At 41.6% G+C, this 23,768-nt stretch overlaps 1 protein-coding gene across 1 annotated transcript in view; it reads right to left on the bottom strand.

The window, feature by feature from the left end:
* The window catches only part of MBOAT1 (membrane bound O-acyltransferase domain containing 1), a 102,893-nt gene that overhangs the window by 27,533 nt on the left and 51,592 nt on the right, over positions 1-23,768 (bottom strand). The window contains exons 4-8 of the mRNA XM_028513889.2: positions 19,492-19,587; positions 6,802-6,857; positions 4,714-4,768; positions 3,074-3,257; positions 1,024-1,216 (exon numbers count right to left, since the gene is read on the bottom strand). Coding sequence (XP_028369690.2) covers positions 1,024-1,216; positions 3,074-3,257; positions 4,714-4,768; positions 6,802-6,857; positions 19,492-19,587 — 584 coding nt within the window. The remainder of the gene's footprint in view (positions 1-1,023; positions 1,217-3,073; positions 3,258-4,713; positions 4,769-6,801; positions 6,858-19,491; positions 19,588-23,768) is intronic.

The following is a 23,768-nucleotide window of genomic DNA, read 5'->3' as shown; positions in this document are numbered from 1 at the left end:
AGGTGGCAATGGCCGCATGACCAGGTAAGTGAACTTAATGCCCGTGAGATGTATGCTACAGACAGTAGTTAAGACGGCAAGTCTTTTGTTACATATATTTTTACCACAATAAAACCTAATAAATAAAAAATAATTTAGTAGCTACATACTTTAATTTGGGGCTAAAACCTTGGAGCGTCAAATGAGAAAAGAGGAACTCCGTAATGCTATGCCCTCACTCATGAAATATGGGCTAAGCACTGGGGTCCAAGTTTAATAATCTGTACAACTTCGTACATGGCCACTGCTCTCGGCCCAAGTTGCCTTCCACCGAGACGTTACACTCCCAGTCCTGAAAGGGTCCAAATGTGAAATTTATACCGCTGTGGTGCCTTATCAAAATCCTGTACCATTCTTGGTAAGTAGAAGGATTTATTGCTCACTTCAGCAAAGCTTTAAACTTTCCCAGTCTAAATTGTTTGAAAAGAGATAAAACTTAATATTGACCAAGTTACATCATGAGGCGGGGAAAGTGCATAAAAACCAAACGAAGTTGAATTTTCTACCTTAAAAAAATCACTTGAAGTCAGCTTCTTTCTAAGACATCAAGCTTAACCAACAAGTTCTTTAAAAGTGTAACCTACATTAGCACATGTGTTGGTAAAATTAATGTGTATGCTGTACTTTGTACAACCAAGAAAAATTACAAGACAGCCAGATCATTCTGGACTTTCTCCCTAACTTTCCACCACACTAAATGGCTGTTTGGTGGAAGAAGCTTCCAAGGCTGGACATCTGTTAATAACATTGGGTTTAAACAGCTGCTGGGATTGCTTTTTTCCTTATCATGGAGTGTAACTGATTGTATGGATGGCCGGGAAGGGGAGCGCTTCACTGGACAGTAAAAAATGCCCTTGGCTCAACCGCTTTCCATTATGTATTGGACTGTCTGTGGCTTGGTGATCCAAAGTGATGTATGTGGCTAAGCCACCCAGGGAGTATCATTTTTTCCTCATTCATTTACAGCCACTCTAACACACTTACCTAACGTCCAGGCAAAATAATACTTGGGCTTGGAGGCTTGCATGACAACATACAAGTAGCACAGTCGAGTCAGAAAGTTTGCTTTATGAACAAACCAGTCATCGACTAGGCAGGTGACAGGGAAGGCCTTCGTGAGCGTCAAGAACAAAAGGAGAGACACCAAGGTCATGCACAACTTGCGTGTCACAGCGCCCTGAAATTAGGGGGAAAAGATCAGTAGAACTACTCAGAAGACTTCTGCATGAGGAGGACAATTCTGGCAAGGGCACATGAAGAGCAAAGCTGTTCTAATAGCTGCTCTGGCCACCGTCCCTAGAAGGAGTGGCAACAGGCATTCTTCCTCATGGCACAAATGGCAGGATGGCAGGATGGGCACAAATGTTCTATTTAGATGCAGGACATACATTCTGACACTTGCAGACTGAATGTATCGAAAATGAAAGAAAATTTTCACCAGGCAATTCTACTAACAAAGGTAGTTTCATTACCCAGCACATAGAGAAACACATATGACAGAGTGGCAGCCTTCCACTTCTGTAGCCAGTAGAGCCAAGGAAATGGGTCTGAATTGCCAGCGGGGAAGCCAGAGCTTCTTTAGGAAGGATTCTGTGCATGTGGATTAAATGCCTGTGCCAGGACATGGCAGGTAATAGAAAGCTTTAGCAACTTTCCAGGATGGATACATGCAGTCTGCTCTGGGCTTAAGATGTACTGACATTTTAAATTCCTTTGGACAGACTGATTTTTCCCAGTTTCCCTGGCATTCCAGGAAATGCCATTTAACATCAACACAACTATAGTTCCCCACTTTAGAAAAACAGACTACTTTTATCTGTAACACAGGCAAAGCAATAGTACCACCCCCAGAGAGTAAGTCAGGGTATAAGTGATGAACATAAGGAGCCAAGAACAGTGTCTGGCTCCCACTGGAATGCTCACATGCTTAGCCAATGGTCGGGCAGTGGGCAGCCCCTTCCCACCAATGTGTCTGTAGCCCACATGCAACCGCCCCACTTCACGTGCTCTGTGCACAAAAATGCAAGAGTCTCCTTGGAGAGTGATGTTAATTAAGACTCGATGATAACATTATTTTCTAAATAAAGCATGTGCAACACAAAAGCACTACTGTGACAGACACTGCAGGGACACACCTATGGTCACTTGGATGTCTCATAGCCGCAGTGACTTCACCCCTAGAATGTTTCAGTTACGAGTCGGAGTGGAGACATCTGGCCAACAATAAAGTGCTGAGGAGCCAGCTGTGTCAAAACTATCTGAAAATTCATGCTTAATGCACAAATCACTTAAAAGTTCAAATACTTAATTTTGCCTAGACTTAGTATTTATAAAATACTGAAATTATCCTCAATTTCTCCCTTATCTAATGTTCCCCATTCCTTCAATTAATGACAAATTTCCCTTAAACATAGGATATTTTATCTGAAGAAGTTTAGTTTATTTATAAAGTTTGATAACTCTTCCTTCTGTAGACTAATTTGACATTAATAAAATTCAGATTAAAATTAAAATATTATTTTAAAAAACAATTTTAAACTCTCTCAAAGTCAGTAAAACCAAGCTTTGGGCAGCGCGAAACTGGTTCCCCTTGCAACAAGCGGGTTCTGCAATATAACCATTTACTCTGTCCCCACTCCCTCTCCCTCCACCTTTTACTGACATATTATTCTTTGGCTGTATATTAATTTCTATTCATAAAGACAAAACGCCCATAAATTTGAATGTGTTAACTAGTACAGTGCTGAGCCCATCGCAGGCACTAAATGCTGGCTGCCTAATGAATGCATGGATTGCTTTAATATGCTCAGCCAGTGAGCTCCTCTGTGAAATAAACATCTGTTTCTCCAACACAGAGAACTGAAAATAAATACCAATATTGGTATTTTAAGCAAATGGAGGGAAAAGTTATTGGCCAAACTTTCCGATAAACTGTTCGGCTTTTCAATTAGAACAGTTATTAGTGACAGTCTGCTCTGGCAGCAAAACTCCGTATTCCGGACCTCTGGGTGAACACTTGGCACTAAAAACTTACAGTGGGAGAGGGCTCTGGCAGGCTGTGGAAACCTTTTTCCTTCCAGTTCACTTCAAGCAACTTCATGTGTATATGCCTCCCCTCAATGAAGGCTATGTAGTCCTTGAAATTGTTACAAGGTCCAGCTATGACACTCATGAAGTTCAGAAGGTAGCTTAAGTATTCCAAAAAAGAGGGTTTTACTCTGTGAAAATAAAGAAGTTGAAAAGCCTTCAGTCATTATTTTTTCATATTTGCAAATAAGCAAATCATAAACACAGGTGTTATCTTTATAGTTTAATAAACATAATAGGATCTTTCCTTTTTTCTGTTTCTCTAAAAATTCATCTAAGAGAGAAATCTTGAAGTTAGTGAGGTGAGTGGCTCAGAGAAAATGCAGCGCTCTGTGGCTCCCTCTGCTGACCGACCACTACTATAAACACGGAGTGTGGGGCCTAGGGCAAAGGCAACTCTGGTGCTGTGAAATGCTTTCTCATTTACCTTAGCCCTCTACAGGAGAAAACGAAGGTAATAAACATAAGGCAGTCGGAGGATCGGATCTACTGTTAGTTGACTGAGATGCTTTGAAATGGGAAAACTCCGTCCTGACTGCCAAAATAAATACAAAACAGATGATGGGTGGAACCAGTTTCCACTTGAAGAAGCCACACAAAACTGCCCTTGTAACAGTCTCTTGTCTGCTTTGGCATCAGGCACCAGGTCAATAGACAGGGTAGTGGCAGGGAAAAAATTCTGTAGGAGCTGTTTTGTTTAGTGTTTTAATGGAATTTGAAGGGGCATGCTCTTCTAGCAGGGTAGAATTGTGGGAAAGGGCTTCCTACAAGGCCAGTGGTGACCAGTCACTGGAGTTATGCCTACAGTACTTACACTCCCACATGCTTAGCAAAGAACCTGACACATTAGACTCTTCCAGTGATTCTCCATTGGTTCCAAGTCCCAAACCCTTAGTGAAGAAATGAAGCACTCACTCCCGTTACCACATGGGCCCCTCCCCCTTCTCCCACTCATCTCCTACTGCTTGCTAGCAGAAACTCTCAGCCGTGGCTGCACCACCATCCCCAACATGCTACCCCACTTGTCATTTCTACCTCCCTATGATATCCTCCTACTTTGCAAGACCTCCTTCCTCTCCGACACCCACCCCCTTTCTACTACCCGGCAACACCAACCAAAGTCCCCCTTCAACATTCCTCCCATCCCCAGCCAGTACTTATTGCTTCAGCTTTACTTCCTATCTTGTTTCATGCCAGCATTTAATCATCCTGATGGGCACTGATAACTGTTTCTTGAGGACCCTAAGACACATGCCCAATAATTCTGGAACGGATCTACCCTCAGTCAAGGAGAATCCCACAGAACTAACAAAATTACTGATCCACTTACTTTCTGACCCAGCAATCCCACTCCTGGGAATCCTACGGCTCTACCCAAACCCATTGGAAATGACCTATGGACAAGGTTACTCTTCATTTACCATTTGCAAAAGCTAAAGACTGGTAGGCACACAAGTGTCCGTCAATAGCAGATTCGTTAAATAAACAATATTACATCCACATAAATCATATGCAAATATTTTGTAAATGAAGCTCTCTAGATATTGATTGATACGCAAAGCACTAGAGAATATATTATTAACTTACTTTATAGCAAGTCGATGTTGCTCAGCAGACAGGTCTTCAGCTCTTCTACCGAGTCCTGTGAAAAAGAAAAAATTTAGAAGTATTTGAAGTGAAGTAGATAATTAATCTTAAAAGAGGCTTGTAAAACTCATTTGAAAAAAGTGATTAATTTTTGTTTCATAAATCAAAGTTTTCCATTTTTTTAAATGCCCTGGATCAAAGCACTACCCATAAGTCCACGTGTAAGGAAGACTCTCTATAGGTTCTTATGAAGAGGGGGAATTCAGGGGTTACTCCAAGTTAATTCACACGGCATGACATGGATCCGAGAACCCTCCCCATCTCCTGCACTGCTTACCACACTCTATGTGTCTTCGTTGCTACATGAGAGAAATATGTCTGCCTTTGCAGCCCACACCAGCATAAATGCCTCTCTGATATGCTGAATGAAAACACCTGGTACAAGCTGAGAGCATGGGTGTGCAATGTAATGGGAAAAGAAACAAGGACTCTCCTCTTCCAAAACACAGGAAACATAACTCCAAACGCAAGGGAAACAGGAAAGAATCATCAGGAGATTTTACTTCTTTTAAAACTCATCCATGCCAGAAAAACTCCCTAACAAATTACACTTGTGGTTCTCACAAGACGTGTATGTTAAGCTAGTGTCAAACAACCTGAAGTGTCATCTCATAAGCATTAGAAGTCAACTTTAAAACCATAACATCAGTTAAGACTGATATGGTCGCTAATCACTAAAAACAACTCAAAGAGAAGGCAGAGTGGTTCCAGAATTTACTTCTTCCTCCCACACACAAGAAAAAAAGACACAGGCAAACATTTTGCAGCATGTAAGGGATGTTCCAGAAAATAGGGTAAACTGTGAATGCTTACAAAAGTAAATCTAGGCAAAGAGTCTACGTAAAAAAAACAAACCAACCACAAATAATCATTTTAAAAAAACACAAGCAGCAGCATTTGAAAAATCACAGTCATGTTTCTAAGACCTCATCAAATAGTACATCTCTGGCAATCCCAGAAATTAAGTTGATTTTAACTATTGATTTATGTTGCTGATGTCAGTCTATAATCACTTCCAAGTAGATTTCCAGGTACAAAAACGCTGACCAACTCACCCAGGTTCACCCAGGATTGTGTCACTTTGGGCACTAAAAGCCTCATATCCTACAAAAAACTCTCAGTTCTGGGCAAACCAGGGCAGTTGGTCACCCTAGAAAGATGCCATCCTGGGTATAAAACTACCCAGTTCTCTACAGAATGTCTAAGTCACCAGTACGAACTAGAAACACACAGCATCGATGTGAAATTAAATTATTTTCCAAGCTTTAAGGAGAACCAAGAAGCCTAGCGGAGACTGTACATCTTCTCAACAGACACAGCAGTTTCAGCAGTCAGAAAGAGTTTGCTGGAGAAGAACAAATCCTCAGAATACACGCTTACTACTTGCCCCTGACATCGCTTAAGCCCATCTTCCTTCGGATCAAAGTGCTGTGTTCCTTCCTTGGAAACCAGTTTTAATGGTGGAAATTGCATTTTCTGGCCATTTCCAGAAAGAATCTGAGTAAAGGAAATGTTAGATTTCTATACAAATAGAAGACTCTTTCTTCTCTCAGTTTTTTAGAGAGACAGGCTCATTTTATTAGATGATTTTCCAAGCCAAAAAAAAAAAAAAAAGAAGGAAAGAAATCTAACATTAAAAATGGTTAACCAGCCAATGCTATTTAATCTTATATTACCTCATGACCATCTCAGAGATTAAACCATAAAAACAAGGTGCCATTTTTTCTTATCAGATTTGGAAATGAAGGGCAGAGAGTACCATAAGTTAAGTTAAATTTAAAACATTATAAAAGTAAACAGAAAACCCACTGTTCTTAATGCAAATATTTCAGCAAATTTAGGCTACAGATTCAGGAGAGAAATGGTAAATAACAGCAGGGAAGGTTAAAAGCGATGAGTAAATAGGCCTACAAATTTTTGACAAGATATAGCAAGATCTGCCAGCACTTGTCTAAACTTGGGGCTGTGTACAGAGTATAAAAAATGTCAGGGGGACTTCAGAGCAAAAAGGAGGGCTGTTTTTCTCACCATCATGAACTTGGAATGCCAAGGTTGTGATCTTCTGAGTGACGATCATGAGAGGCCTGAAAGGAAGACAGAAAATAATGAAGATGAGCAAAAGTGCCCCTGGGACTTTTATTCTACTTCTCTATATGGTGGTTTTTCATCTTGAAGATTAGTAAATAAAATACAAAAGCATTGAATTCAAACTAAACAATTTTTATTTCCCTTCTGAATCACTGTACATAAGTAGCTCTAACGAGGCTGAACAAGATCACACTAGGAAGTCCCTCTCGAGCTATTTATTACTCAAAGTGTGAGTTCCAGGCCCAGAGCCACCAGCATGGCCTGGAGTTGTTGGAAACGCAGAATCTCACATTCACGTGAGAATTCTGCATTTCTAACCAGAAAATGAGAATCTGCATTTCTAACAAGATCTCCAGGGCATTTGAATGCACATTAAAGTGTAAGCAGCACTGGTTCGGACACATAATCCAGTGCCCTGGTCCCCCCTGGATGAGACACAGTTTGGCTTCTCCATCCTAACACATTCCAATATGCTTTTATTCTATGAAAGGCTATCCTTCCACGCACACATAGTAGAAGGTACATTTGTAAAATGGAGCTACCTATAAATAAACCATTTAGTTTAGTTTAGTTTAAACAAAAAATAACACCAATCTCAATTTGGAAACAGCCATAAAATAAAAACTTGCCCAAGAAGTACCACCCATGTCAACAAGGGTGCCAAGATGATTCAACAGAGGAAAGAACAGTTGTTTCAACTAATGGTAGCGGCACAACTAGACATCCACATAAAAAGAATACAGAAAGTGATTAAACTGGATCAAGACATTTATACAGATATAAATCTTCATGACCTTAGATTTGGCAATAATTTCTTAACAAAAGAAAAATAATACACTAAAGGATATCGTTAAAACTTAAAATCATTGTACCTCAAAGAACATGCCCTTCCAGAAAGTGAAAAGGCATTCCACAGAAGGCATGAAAATATGTGTAAGTCGTGTATCTGTAAGATTGGTACTAGACTGCATAAAGAACTCCTACAACTCAATAATTAAAAGACAACTCCTCCAGTTCCTGGATGCAAGGGGCAATAGTTGGAGTGAATAACTAGTGTCCTAATTACTGAGCAATGGACAGTTGCAGGTTACTGCAGCATCTTACCCACAGTAAATCTGAACAAGGTATTTGAGAACTGACTGTGGTCCTGTTTGAACGTGGGTTTGGGCATTTGGCTTCTTTCTCTCTCCATTGCCTGGTTAACTGAGACTGTATATATGTATCAAAAACATATGTGATCACTTTCTGACTAAGAATGACAATTCTAGAAAAAAATCAGGAATGCATGTTGTTCATTTATTGGAATAACTCAAATATCAAACAATAACAAGTTACATAAATAAATAATGGTACAGATATGGACTACTCTGCAGTCATTAAAAATAATTTTGTAAAAAATATTTATTGAAATAGAATAATCTTTACAGTGTGGGGAAGCAGGCTATAAAACAGTATGTATATGATATCATTTTTATAAAGAAAAATGTACATACGTGCATGGAAAAAGTACTAAGACGTACATTAAACTATCAACATTGTTTTCTTGGGAAGAAAAAATTATAACTGAATTTAAAAATGGCCAAAGGATCTGAATGGATATTCCTCCAAAAAAGATACACAAATGGTGAATAAGTACATGAAAAGATGCTCAACACTAATTAGTTACAAGAGAAATGCAAATCAAAACCACAATGAGATACCACTTCCCAAGCAATGAAAGGACTAGAACTGAAAAGACAGATAACAAGTGTCGCCCAGGAGCTGGAGAGCTGGAACGCTGGCGCACTGCTGGTGGGGTACTGAGCGCCTCAGAGGCCTAACAGGCTGCTTTAGAAACAGTGTGGCAGCACCTCAAACGGCTAAACACGGAGTTACAGGATGGCCAAGCAATTCCACTCCTTGAGCCTTGAGCTTTTATCTTTCACGGGACTTGAAAACATTCTAAAAGAAGCAGACACACACAAAAAAACACATACTGTACGACTGTGTGGTGTCTATGAAATGTCTAGAACAGGCACATCCACAGAGGAATGAGGCAGACTGCTGGGTGCCTGGACTGGGGAAACTGAGAGGAAATAGGGGTGACAGGGAATACACACAGGCTCCTTTCGAGAGTCATGAAAATGTTGTGAAATTAACTGTCATGAAGGGCTATACTCTGTAAATTTACTCTGTGAATACATTAAAAAGCCACTGAATTGTATACTTTAGATGGGTGAATTGTATGGTATATGAATTGTCTATCTCAATCAAGTTGCAATTTTTTAAATGCACCTGTTTTTCCAATCATCTACCCTAGCTGAACACTTTTAGTAGCTCTATTCTTGTTCAACAATACAAAATAAAATCCCACTGCTCTAATTACCATACTTTCTTTCAAACCTTCTTTGTTTATCCTGGCTTTCTGACATCTATTCTTATGGCTTCCTACTGCAACTGCTGCCTCTGACCCCTACAGACTGATGCTCATCTATATGGAATGCTGAGGCTCTGGTGAATACCCAACGGCAAGAATTTCCAACCTTTCCCATCCCATGGCACACACAAACTAACTACCAAAATTCTGTGGCACATAAAAAAATATACTTTTTGCTGATCTGGAAAAAAAATCAGGTATAATTTTGATTCAGTCGCACCAGATAGCTATTGTTGTGTTGGCTGCTGTCACTTTTTGATTTGACAATATAAGGGGAAAAAGGTCAGTGCCCCTGACTGAATAGTCAGGTACTGCATGTTTAAAAATTCTTGTGACACACCATCGTGCGCACACCAGCTGAAAATTGCTGTCCTGCAGCAGTGTCCCTGGCATGACCCTGGGATGCCTGCCGACTCTGAGCCCCGAGCTCAGGCCAGGCTCAGATGTGTGGGATGATGGAATTCGACACGAACTACCTTTAGGCCAAGAGCGATGTGTGTCAACTGCACTTAGCCACTTCTCTGTGAGTCCACTTCCTCTCTAATTCTCCTCATTCTAATTCCCGCTATCCATCTCTTTAACATAATAAGCATGTAATATTTTCAACTATCAATATAAACTAACAATATAAACTATCAATATAAACTAACAAGATAAAGCATTTCAAAAAAGTACCAACAAATACACTTTGAAATGTTAACACCTACACCCGACTTTATATCTTATTTGCAAAAGCCTGGTGACCAGTGGCCATTGCTTGAAGCAAGATTCTGACTGCTGTGTATGAGGCTAAGAGAAGAGTGAGTCTGGCTGGAGGGGGGAGGATGCCTGTTCTCTGCCGGGCCTGGAGGGAAGGTGTGGTAGACGGCAGCCGTCGAGGTGGTCAGGTTAAGGCAGCAAGATGTGCTCACAGCTAACACTGCTGCGACCACGCTCTTTCATAATAAAAATAAATAAATAAAATAACTGCTATTCCAGAATGCTGAGGTTGGATCCACAAATAAAGGCTAGATGGAAGCTTTCCACCAGATCAAATTCATCTTATAGACCATTATAATCTTGCAGCTCACTGCCTGATATTCAACAAAGCCTCTGACCCACAGCGTGTAGCAGATGCTGAGAGCTGTCTTTCTTGGAAGAGATTCACTGTAAGCATCACACTCAAGGTAGTTTCATAAATGACTTTCAAAGCAGTACAGTGTTCTTTCCAATGCCTTTTTGTCATCTTTTTTTCCTGCAAGATTGAAAGTCCTAGGAATCACTAATAGGAACTAAGCTCCCTGGTTTCCTTATACAAATCCCAATGAAATGTTTTTTTAATTTGAGACATACTCTCTGGTGACTATGCAGTTTGCAAATCAAATAAATTCCTACATTTGATTTAATTCATATGAAAATATATATATTCATATATATGTATTTAAGGGTCTAAAAACTAGATATATCAACACAGACATTAAATACGTCATAGAATTAGCCTACCTTTTTGTCTCTATAGAAATACAGCATTTGTCTTGCTCTATCTGGGGTTAGATTTAATGTATTCCATGGTTACGCACACACTGAGCGCAGCATTTAGTAGTCTGATACTCACACATGCAGTGGCCATAAGAATGAGCCTCTCAGATCAGCTGCTAGAGCAGCGTGACTGACTGGCTCCAGCTGTGCCTTGATTCTGCCACCTCGTCTGTTCTAAACCCACGCCTCCAGACCCAGGCAGGCCCCTCCCCCCAAGGTGTGGTACTCCTCTGTCCTCAGGAATTTAAGCCCAAGGACTTCCCATTGAACTTGTCAAAGTTGTCTTAGAACTGCACGGTAGCCGCAGACCACTCTTTCTCCTGTCCCCCTCTCATCTCAGGGGTCAGACATGCCTTTCAATCTGAGGCTCTCCCATCCTCATCCACTGGCCTCCCCAATTTCCCTCACAGGCATTTCACCCAAAAAACCTCTTATACCTCTGATCCTATCACAGCATCTGCTTCTCAGAGAACCCAAACTAATGCAACACACAATACTGAATATCTAGATCGAAGTCAATAACTAAGAATACTCAATATGAAATCTGCATTAGTGGGTCTATGTGGAAACCATATTATTGTCCTTGTTTAGAAAAAAAAGTCCCTTTTTTGAAAAAAAAAAAAAAAAAAACAACTAAAGAAGCTATGGATCAAATATTGTTGCCAATCATCCAGACATACTTTCCATAATGTACTCCTTCTGTTTTAAACATCTGAAGAATTTTCTAGCAACCATATTAAAAAAACAACTCATACATGTGATCACTGATTATAATAGAACATATTGATAACTTGTGAAAAAGCAAATCTAAAATCCTCAAATGAAAACCTGTTCACTAGAAGGAATGAATTTAGAATCCTCCTACATCCCTACTTTGCCATGGGTACAAGGAAGGGCGCCATATGCTCTTGCTCAGAGCGAGTCCTCTCTGAGCAATTTTTCATTGATGAATTTATTTAAACTTATGTGTAGATCCAGTGTCAAACTTAAAATGCACAAGTTATTGAAATTTGAGAGTCAAACCCATGAAGTTACTAATTTAAAATAAAACTCAAATACCATCTATGGTGCATTCCAATCAAAACATAATATAATCTAAGACATGTCTGTTGGTTTGTGGTTGGAATTCATACTTTCTTTTTTTGCAAATATGCAAAACCCAGCATCCACAAGCACATACTACAAGCACAGGAAGGACATAAAAAGGCTCTTTGATACAGCCAAAGAACAGGACAATGAAGCCTTAGAACTTGAGCTGCTCTCAGACTTTCCACCCCCTGAAAAGTATGCCCTGTCCTTGGATTTGTATACACCTGTCAGTCATGTGCCCTGCACTGGAATCCATGGGAACCATCTGACCAATCTGAAGTCAGGATTTGAGTTCAGCACGGTTGAGGTAGGGCCACTTCTTTTTTGTCCCATGAGTTTTTTTCATGACTAAAAAGAAAGCTAAAGAAAACCAATTTTTGCTTTCCAAACTTAAGATTATTAGTCCAACTGGGATAAGGAAATATAGGAGAAAATTAAGTAAACAAAAACAGGCAGTTGGAGATGTGTTTAGAATGAAAAGCAAGAAAACAATGCCATCCACCTCTCCCTCCCCATAAACATAAAATCAAGGCCTGCTAATACACATTTCAGGCAACTTGCCAGAAGTGGTACCCAGTCACCCACTTGCATGTCCCATATCAACTCCCAACAAAAATAACCTGTCTTTAAAACATTAAACAAAATTCCATTTTGAGCAATATCCAATAAAACCTGCCTGTTTTACCTTAGTCTTTGTACCTAAAATGGTTAAGTTCTCTGCCCTGGTAAAGCTAGGAGGGAACAGTGAGGTAACGTAGTCAGCAAAAAAGCCAACCAGACACACAGCTGGCTGGCCAGCATCTAGCTGGATCTGACCCTCAAGGGTCTTATCTTCCCCAACAGGTCATTTTAGACCCAAAAAGTTATACTTCATATTTTTATTACTTCTTGGGCTCACTTCAGCAGCACATATACTAAAATTTGTATTACTTCTCTGTTTATAATCCAAATCCACATATAACACTTACATACTAGGAAAGCAAGGAGCGAGGCAAGCAAGAAGTTTGGCAGGGTGGGAAAACACAAGTACAGCAAACTTCCAATCGGCTGTAACCTAGGCCAGGACTGCCGATGTGAACAACAACCTGAGGTGCCAAGGTACAATGCAAACTGTACCTACACCCAGCAGCTGAGGAGCAGAGGAGGCTCAGACAGTACCTCCCTCCTCATGTCCCTGCTGCTTCTGCCCCTGTGTGTACCCCCTGCTCCCTGGATTACTTACTAAGGAGGCTATTGATGCTATCACAGCTTTAGTGGAATGCTCCTAAATGCCTTTCAAATGTGCCAGCATCATGGAAGAAAATAAGGGATTCTGGGAGTCACAGCAAAGAATGAGCACAGTTCCATCAGGCTTCCTAGGGTTGTAGCTGAAGGTATAGGGAACTCCTCTGGACTCAGAGTTTGTGGTATCTGTTTAGAATCATCCCATGTCAATCAGAGCAGAGTGGGCTTGTACTCTTTCCACTTATCATTTCAAAGATTTCATCTCTATACTTTGGCACTCAACAAAAACAAAATTACCAGTTCTCCATTGTAGCAGGAGCCCACCAAATATACTTCATACAACCTAGGAACCCATATCTTCAGAATTAAATTCCAGGTGACTGTGCTACTTATTAAAAAGCTGACAACAGTATGATGGAGAAACATGAAATAATCAAATACTGAAATCTCTTTGAAAATATGTTCTTTTTATAATCAGAGAGAACCCAATTATTTGCACATACTGGGCTGCCCAATAGAGTGATCAGGATGTCATAACAGAGGAAAACACTTCCCATGGAACAACAGGGCAAGTGACCTCCACCGGGAGGAAGGCAGGTATGTGACACTGCTACTCTGGGTTACAAGACACATAATAGGGTAACGAGGAACACAAATGGCCCTTGTTCTACTCCTATAGGCTATAGTCCACTATAACATGCATGCAAATATATTTAAATAACATTTAGGGTGTCTCATTATTATAATAACATGAAAGAATAAAACAATTATTAAAACCAATAAAGCATACCCCCTACAGAATCACTATCTTAGTGTTTTATTTCCTCCTACTCTTTTTTCTACACATGTCCATATTCATAAGAATGGCATCTTAATCATGTCATTTGTTTTGAGGTTTTTATTTTCCATCATCTTTTAAGCATTTGCCAGTATCACTAACATACTTTGAAGACATCATTTTCAATGGATGCATTTTAGTACCATCATTTAATCATTTACCTCTTTTGGACCATTTGAGATACTTCCAATTTTTCATTATTATTGACAACAGTTGAATATGCTTATGAATAGATTTGATTTCCTTAATAAGGTAATTCAATTTCTAGGAATTTATCCTATTAGAGGATATAAACATTTTAAAAATCCTTGCTTGAAATTTATGGCTAAAATGCCTTTCAGAAGGGTTGTACGAATTTATACTCCCACTGGTAGTGGAGAAGAGTTCTCCTTTCATAATGTTTTCAGAAGCACATGAGCAACTCAAATTGCCAACACGGTGGTGGGAGGGCAATAATCCACCTGAATCTGGCCTACCCCAAAAAGAAGAGAGTTCTTCTTGCTGTTCCCCTCAGAAGACAACCTGGTTTGCACCCTTCTGTGAGCAACAAAGAAGAATCAGTTCATTATCACAAACTTAAAAGGGAATCAAGAAACAGCTCTATTACAAGCAATTGCTGAGCTTTCCCCAGAAGAACAGTAAATATGCTAGTATCTGCAATCGCCCACGTTAACTGAGAAAGCACAGAGGACACTCACCACTGTGTGTGTTGATCTACACTGGATTAGCAGCACTAATAAGAGTGTATTGTGTGTTATCCTCACCGTTAACATCAGTCTAGCCCATGAAAACTTTTATGACTTTCAGAATGATAAATAAAATTTCAAGCACCAGATAATCTAAAATACAGCAAGTTTATGTGTTCCCCAAGTTAAACACATATATTGTTTGACACAAACACTAATCTAATAATCCAGTCCCATTCCACTCTTGTCTGTGCTCTTACGCTACAGGTGTGAGAATGGGTGCGAAGCACTCAGGTTTGTACGCATCCTCAAAAGAGCGCAGCTGCCACGTCAGACTGCTTTAAACAGCCAGACTCAACTTGGGAACACTCCTTATTCCACAACAGAATCATAAATAAGATTTTTAAACTGAAAATCTTATTAGATTTAGAAGGAAAATGTGTGGTTGCTTGCATAGTCATAAAGAGAACAAATTGGTAACAATTTGTGATCTAAAACAAGGGTCCCCAACCTCTGGTCTGAGACAGGTACCGGACCAGGCCTGTTAGGACCTGGGCCACACAGCAGGAGGTGACCTTGAATATAATGCACTCGAATCATCCGGAAACCATCCCCCCCACAACCCAACCCCAGTCCATGGAAATTTGTCTTCCACAAAACCAGTCCCTGGTGCCAAAACGGTTGGTGACCAATGATATAAAACATCTTGTCCACTTTAAGTTGGTATGGACCTCTCCCTTTACATTAACTGATATTATCCAAGAAGATGAATTCATGTCAGTGAGGCATTGTACATTTATGGTTGTGGGGGGTGGGATGCTGCTTAATAATGCACTATCAGTAAAAAAAAAAAAACAAAAACAAAGACATACCTTCAAGAACTGGATAATATGACCACTCAGCAATCAGAGAATTAAGTTGCATGCATTTACAGGTGGAAGACATGTTTTGTACCCTTTCTCTAACAATAACCCTTTCCAGTTCAAAGATTCTACAGTCTTGCAGGTAATGTCTGAGATGTCTTAATACAAGGAAATCCAAAAATGCCAGAAAACAATATCACTTGAGGCAACTTATCATGGCTATGCTGCTGAAAGTCAAGTTGACAGGAACTGATTTCCATCCCGACCCTGCTGCCAAAGACCAAATCCACAGCATTTCACAAACACATTACTGTTTCCCACAAATACCCTTTATTTTTCCTTGTGGTAACTTCCCACAATTCTGATTATGCTAAAATGACGTAACAATCATTCAAGAGCTTATGGTTTTATGAATGAAGCCAGTAGAGCAGGACATGTGACAAGAGCAGGAAGAGATGTGGACAATAGAGGCACTCTTACCTGCATGATCAGGGCGGAGCTGAAGGGCGGTGGTAGTGGTGCATTTGTTAGTTCAGCAAAAGGTATGCAATCACAAAACAATGTGTATCCATTTCCTAGAGCCACCATAACAGATTACTACAGGTTGGGTGGTTTAACACCACAAACATTGTCTGGAGTCTGGAAGCTGAAAGTCCCATATCAAGGCATTGGCAGAACTGGTTCCCTCCTGGGTGTGAGGGAGAATCTCTTCCATGCTTTTTCCTAGCTTCCAGCAGCTGACAGCAATCCCTGGAGTTCCCTGGCTTGTAGCTGCACCATTCTCATCTCTTCCTCCACCTTCACATGCCTTCTTCCCTCTGCATGTCTATGAACTGCATCTCTCATGGACTTCATACAGAACCACAACCATGATGAATTTAGGGCCCAGCTTAATCAGGGGGTCTTCTTCTTAACTAGTTACATCTACAGAGATCCTATTTCCAAATAAAGGCATATTCTGAACTTCTGGGTATACATGGATTGGGGGCAACACTAATCAACCCAGTACACAATGATATACTCACATTTGAACTTCCTATATAAACTTGAAATAGATAACTGGATATTCACTCCACAGTCCTTGCTCACTGCTGTCTCCTATAACTAACTGGGCCTGCATCTGCAGGTTCTCCATCGGTGTCTGCTGAATGACAAACAGATGAACCTTCTGATGCAGGACCAGGGTCCTTCCCTGGCATGTGGGCCTGCTGAATGACAGCATCTGCCTCTCACACAAACCCCCATCTACAGCTCTAGAGCCATTTCCTCTAACACAGACTGAGAAGGTAAAAGAAGGTAAAGATGCTTGCAAAGCAATCTGAGTGCAGGATCCTTAATCTGTATAATCCTCCCCATACCCTTACAGCACTGTCACCCACAATGAATTCAATAGCCATTACTTTAATATACTAAACTTGTTTTGGTGACTTTCCAAAGGACCCAACTTAGATTTAAAGAAACCATGTTCTCTTCTTCCATATATAATGAGCTTATATGCAAGTACTAACTGGAATAAACAAGTTTTAGAATAAACACAGATGACACTAGATAAGCGTATATGTTGACTGATGAAAGCAGCAGGGCCCGAGTGCCAGCTACAAACACTCCAGGCCCCAGGGTCTCAGTGCGTATGGTTTACGGGCCACGGGCAGCACCAGCCACTGAAAGCCAGGTGCAAGGTCCAAAATGCAGTGAGTGACTGACTGGTGAGGGAAGGGACCAAGGTAGGGTGGCAGCGGCAATCAGGGAAGGCTTTATAAAAACAGTGATCTTTGAACTGGGTTTGGGGAAAAGAAGGAAAAGATTTCCACATAGACAGGGATGAGAAATATTCCTCTAATCGGCAGAACATGCAAGGCAGAGATGCAGAGGCACAGACTAACCCAGCATGCCTGCAGACCATGGGCTTTTCGGCTCTGCTGTCATCTGCAGTGCACACGGAAGGTGGAGGTGGCCAGAGATGAGGCAGGGCCATCTCATCATCTGCTTGGTGCTCTAGAACCTCATTGGTTAGTGCAGAGAACACAAACCAGAGAAGGGGCAGGGTGGTAGGAAAGACAGCCAGTTAGGAAACCTGCAGACACGGGTGGCCCCGAGTGATGGCAGTGGGCCTGCAGAGCAGCAAATGGGGCCAAGAGACAGCCAAGCTGCCGACCTGATAGGACGTGGGGACACAGGGATGTGGAAGCTAAGGGAGGGGAGATGGCTTTCTGGGACCTCCACAGACACCTGTCTGACATTTCTGTACTCCTGCAGAGCTGTGTCTTCTGCCTGGCACGCCCTTCCTCCTGCCTGAGTGTCTCTAGGCCCTGGCACTGCGCCTAGTATACTGGGAACCCACAAACAGCTCTGGGAAGGAATGAATGAATGGACACTTTGTGCCTTGAAAAGAAAAAGTGATGTAGATGAGAAACAGGTAACAATCCACTTTGGGCTAAAGTAAAAGTTTTTTATTCAATATCCCAACCAAATGGCTAGGGGGGTATTTAATTGAGGCTTCTGGAAACACTGAAGAAAGGACTGACAAATGCTAGGTAGGGCATTTAACTCATTCGTTTATTGAATGACTATTAAGAAACTCTTCTAAGCGTTGGAGGGGTGAGGACATGGTTCTAGGGTGAAACCAAAAAAATGAAGTTTGTTAATTAAACACTAGGGAGAGTTATGATCACCATTTAAAAGTTACTTTTAATGCTATAACTGCCCAACGATAGTGTTATCTTTCTTGTTCCCATACTTTCCATATTTTGCTAGCAATACACACCAATAAAAAATAAAAAGAAGTTTGTGGGCTTGTTTCAGAATAAAATGAAAAACTGTTCCATAATCTGGGGGAAAAGGAACGCAGAGCAGAGACAACTCAGAGACAGATAAAACCCAGAGGCCTGAGGGTAAGAAAAACTGATGCATGAAAAGCTACTCCGGGACCAAACCATAGCCACGGAAATGTCAGTGCCACAGTCTTTGCATCCCAAAGCAACGCGTGCCTTCCTAAGCCTCTTCACAATGGGACGGGTTAGATGCCTGATTTGCAAAGCTCACAGAAAGAAGCTGTGAGTTATAATCCCCTTATTTCACTGTCTATTCTCCAGTAACTCACCAAGTGAAATTCAGTTCGACCTGAGGGAAGACCTCAAGTTCTCTCCGACCTCAGACTGCCCGCAGGGAACAGAACCAGCTCCTCAGGAAGTAACATAGATAATACAGAGTGTGCTGGGATGTATCTCTGTGCCTTAGTGTCCATTCCTCAGGACTCATGAAAAGTTGTTACTGAATGAACATCAACAAAGCATAGAATTTTCACTGATCCAGCCATCGTCTTCACCAGGTGACCAATCAGGGGAAGCGTGGCCCACTAGGCAAAGGCCGTGTAACACAGCATTTTCACAGCTATTGTGGAGATCCCCCGCTGTGCCATACACTGCCTTTCTAGGTGCTGCAAGTCTGATGGACCTGGTGGGGAGAGATGGGGCAGCCAGGGGACCCTCAAGAGGGTAAGGGAGTGGCTATTTATCTGCTGGTATGGAAGAATTTCTGTATTAGTAACTACGAGAGGTAAACAGCAACTCAATGTTAAAGGCCTTAGAATAGGGGGTCAGCAAACTTTTATTGTAAAAAGCAAGGAAGCAAATATTTTAGGCTTTGCAGCTCATATGGTTTCTGTCACAACCACTCACCTCTACCGTCATTGTGCAAAAGCAGCCAGAGACAACGCAAGTGAGTAAGTGCCTGGCTGTGTTCCAACATAACTACAAAAGCAGGTGGCGGGCCAGATACTGCCCACGGGCCATCGTCTGCAGCCCCTGACTGACAGCACAATGGGGCTCATGGTCCCACAGAGCAACCAAGTCTTCACTCTCACCTCATCAGCACCGTCTTACAAACAGACTGAACCAGGCACCCACAGTTCTGATGTGTGCGCTTGGTCCTTACAGACCCCAAGAGAGGGAGTCAAAGCCAGCAGTCAGAATGCCCCCCACAAATTAAGACACTCACCCAGAAAAGTCCGTAGTGAGAATCCCATAGTGGAAGATGTATATTCTGCTGACGTGGCACATCGTCAGGTATCCCATTGCTACAAAAAAGGAGTATCTGAAACCAAAAATCACAGGATCTGATTATTATGCATTACAAGAATGTACTCAATCAATTTTCTCTTCTTCCTCCTTCTCACCCCCTCATTTGCAATGTCACAAAGTCCTGTCTGGTCTGTGTATGTCCTAGCCCCCTCAACCCACCACTGCTCTGAGCCCTTCATCCAGTCTCACCTGGACCCCTGCAGTTCTCAACTGTGGCAGCGTAACGAAATCAGGTGAGGAATCCTAAAAAGCACGGACATTGGGGCCCCACCCCAGATATTCAGGTTTACCCCAGATATTCAGGTTTAATCCGTACAGCGTGCACGGATCAAACGTGCAGCCAAAGCTGCCAACTGCTCACTCCTGAGGTCTTGCCCTCAGCATCCCACCTTCACAAACATCACATTTACACAATGACCTTTGTAAAGAAAAATCATCATCGTGTGCCTACCACTCTTTTCCTGAAAGACTTTGTCCTCTTGGCTTCAATTCTCTCTGTTTTCTTCACACCTCTTTGGTTAAGTCTTCCAAGACTCTTGCTCAGCCTCTTTTTCCACCTATTCCTTAGGTGTTAACATTCCTGGCGCTCTGCCCGCCATGCCTGAGACTTACCACCTACTCCGTATCACCCCATATCACCACCCTATAGTATAACCAGCCATCCACACACACACACACACACCTGCCACTCAGAACATTTGTCAACATGTAATTATAGAGATGTGATAATCTCATTAACTGTCTCCCTTGCTGGACTGAAAACTCCATGGAGGCAAGGATGACATATGTGCTTTGTTCATTATAGCCACCTACTGTGTGTGGAATGAACAGTTAAATAAGTAAGTTACTCATCTTAAAAGTCTCCAAAGGGTCTCGCTGTCTAGTCACATGAAAACTCCTGAACACAGCATGCAAGGTGCTTCCCACACACTAAGCTCTGCCTCGCCTTTCTGCTCTCATCTCCAGCCATTCTCCGCATCCACTGTGTGTTCCAACTACACCAGATTGCTCGCACCCACAATTACATCCTGCATTTTGAGGTCAGATATCTTTCTGCAAGCTCCTTCCTCTGCCTGCAACTCCTTTCTCCATCCTAGCATCTATCTGGGGATTGTCTATCTAGAAGATAAGTCTCAGCTTCAATGCCACCAGCTTGGTCTTGCTCCATCCATTCATGCCGTCCCCACTCTCAGCACAATTCATTGCTCCATTGTCTGTATTTCTCTAGTGCTACATACTAGCATATGTAATTATAATACTAAAACCATAAGTGTTAATTTCCCCAACTCACTGTAACCTTGAACATCCCAACCTTTGACCTAACATATGAGAGGTTAACTGACTATTAGTTGAAATAAACTGAAATGAATACATTAAACATTTTAAATGACTCAGGAACCCATCAGAAACATGCATTCAGAAAGTATAAATTTTAAACATGTATATCCTGATGTTAAATTTTCTTGAAACAAGCCCTGGCTGGCGTAGCTCAGTGGATTGAGCGCGGGCTGGGAACCAAAGTGTCCCAGGTTCGATTCCCAGCCAGGGTACATTCCTGGGTTGCAGGCCAGAACCCCCAGCAATGGCACATTGATGTTTCTCTCTCTCTCTCCCTCCCTTCCCTCTCTAAAAATAAATAAACAAAATCTTTAAAAAAAATTTTCTTGATACATACAAATTCACATTAAAAGAACTCCTAGACCAGCCCAAGGAAGAGTAAATAGTAGGAATAATAAAAATCCATTTGGTAGCAAGGGGGAGCCAGATAAGGAGTGCAGAGAAGTTCTATACATGCTAACACACTATATAAAACTTTATATTCGCTTTCCCACATTTGCAATCAAAGATTTCCCCCTACCCTGGATTCATCCTTAACCCTTTCCAAACCAGAAGGTGGTGAACAAAGCAAACAACTAAGAAAAAAACAACTCCCTTCAGAGACGACGCAGAAGCTGAAACAGGAGTCAGGCTGGCTGGCCTCCAGCACACATTCCCTTTCGCAGCCAGTCCGTGAGGCTCAAGGCAGAAGCATAGAGCATCTTCAAAAAACAGGTTCTTCCGGGCCCTTTCAAATGCAGCCATGCCTGCTGCTTCCTCTTTCCCTTAGAACAAAAAGTAAGCTCTGTGCAATTGTCATAATAAGAGCTGCCTATCAAGGATGGTGCCAAGTACTGTGTTCCAATAAATAGGGCAATGCATTCAAGCCCTGGACGAACCTGAAAAATCTCAGGAATCCAGAAGTGGTAGAGAGAGCATGTACTCTGGAAACAGACCAGCATGGGTTCAAATCCCAGCCCTGGCGAAACTAATCTGTGGTGTGAAATGTCAGGACAGTGGTTATTTTAGTGAGGAGGGCTGTGGTAACGGCTGGGACAGGCTTCACAGTAATATTCCCCTTCCAACCTGGGTGGGGAGTGTGTGAGTATATTCACTGTGTGAAAACTCATCAAACTGTACACCTATTTACCTACTCGAGTCTCATTTCCTCATCACAGGGGAAAAACTCTATGTCCCATGCATTGTTCTAGAAAGAATACATTTGCAATAATGATAAATATGAAATATAATAATATATTAAATGATACACTAAATAATACTTGATATGATTTCAATTTTCTTGAATTTGTTGAGGCTTGTTTTGAAAATGTTCCATGTGCATTTTGCTTCTTTAGGATGAAAGGTCCTATCAGTGAAGTCCATTTGATCTAGGGCATTGTTCAATGCCACAACGTCCCTGTTGATATTCTGTTTGGAAGATCTATCCATTGTTGATAGTGGGGTGTTAAAATCCCCCACTATAAGTGTGTTGCTGTCTATATCTTTCTTGAAGCCCTCCAAGACTTTCTTTATATATTTGGGAGCTCCTATATTGGGTGCATATATGTTTACAATGGTTATGTCTTCTTGATGGATTCTTCCCTTGAGTATTATGTAGTGACCTTCTGGGTCTCTTTTTATGGCCTCTGTTTTGAAGTCTATTTTGTCTGATCAAAGTATTGCCACCCCAGCTTTTTTTTTTCCCTGTTCATTTGCTCGGAATATTTTTTCCAACCCTTCGCTTTCAGTCTGTATGGGTCTTTTGGAACTGGAGAGCATTATGCTAAATGAAGTGAGCCAGGCAGTGAAAGACAAATACCATATGATCTCACCTACAAGTGGAACCTAATCAACAAAACAAACGAGCAAGCAAAGTATAACCAGAGACTCTGAAACAAAGAACAAACTGACAGTAACCGGGGTGGGGGGATAACGGGAAAGAAGGGGAAGGGTCATCTAGGAACATGCATAAAGGACCCCTGGATGAAGACAACGGGGTACGGGGGAAGGCTGAATGTGGGAGGTGGGAGTAGGCAGGGCAGGGCAGAGTAGTGGGGGGAAATGGGGACAACTGTAATTGAATGACAAAAACAAAAATAAAAGAAATAAAAATAAATGGCACACTAAATAAGAGTTTACATATTAAAAATAATGAAACCTAATATATTTAAAAGATCTTGGCCTGGCACTTGGCACAAAACAGGTACTCTGAAACTGGCCTCCGTCCTGGGAGATACAAACTATATTCTACTCCAGTTGGTTCCTATGTGGTAAATTAATGCCCAGGACTTCTGCCCAACGTAGCAGTTTGGGAAGGAAACAGGTGACACCCCAGGGATTCTCTTGACAAATCCTGAATAACGACAGTCAGTCCAGAAATGGATTAGTTCCATGTGGCAGCAAACACTAACCTTCCCCTCCTCATCCCAGCCATATGACAGAACTGTTAAAACTGGCTCAGTAAAGAGAGAGGACGATTCACAAAAAAAATCATGAAATCCTGGTCTTGAAGAGAACTTAAGTGCAAACTACCACAAACCCCACATTTGATAGGGGGGAAATCTGATGCTCGGAGAAGCTGCGTCACTTGTCTGAACTCACACAGCTAGAAAGAGCCAGATTTCCTGACTGCGGTCTCTTGCTCTTTCCCGCATCAATAGGAAACAACTCTATCCTCTGAGAACTGAACCACTCCCTGCTGCAGCAGTACTGGCAACCACACAAGCAAAGAAAGAGAGAAAATCTTTTCTGGCATCCTTTCTTTTTGGTCTTATGACACAGCCCTCTGCTACCACAATATTACCGCCTGTCTGTAAAGTTCCACTCTGCCAAGGCTGGAGTCTCCCATCCCTGGCTGGAGACTAACACAGAGATCCT

Source organism: Phyllostomus discolor, chromosome 5 (genome assembly GCF_004126475.2).
Source record: "Phyllostomus discolor isolate MPI-MPIP mPhyDis1 chromosome 5, mPhyDis1.pri.v3, whole genome shotgun sequence".
Lineage (NCBI taxonomy): Eukaryota > Metazoa > Chordata > Mammalia > Chiroptera > Phyllostomidae > Phyllostomus > Phyllostomus discolor.
The sequence above is the reverse complement of the archived record's forward strand: the minus strand, read 5'-3'. Positions and strand labels throughout refer to the sequence as shown.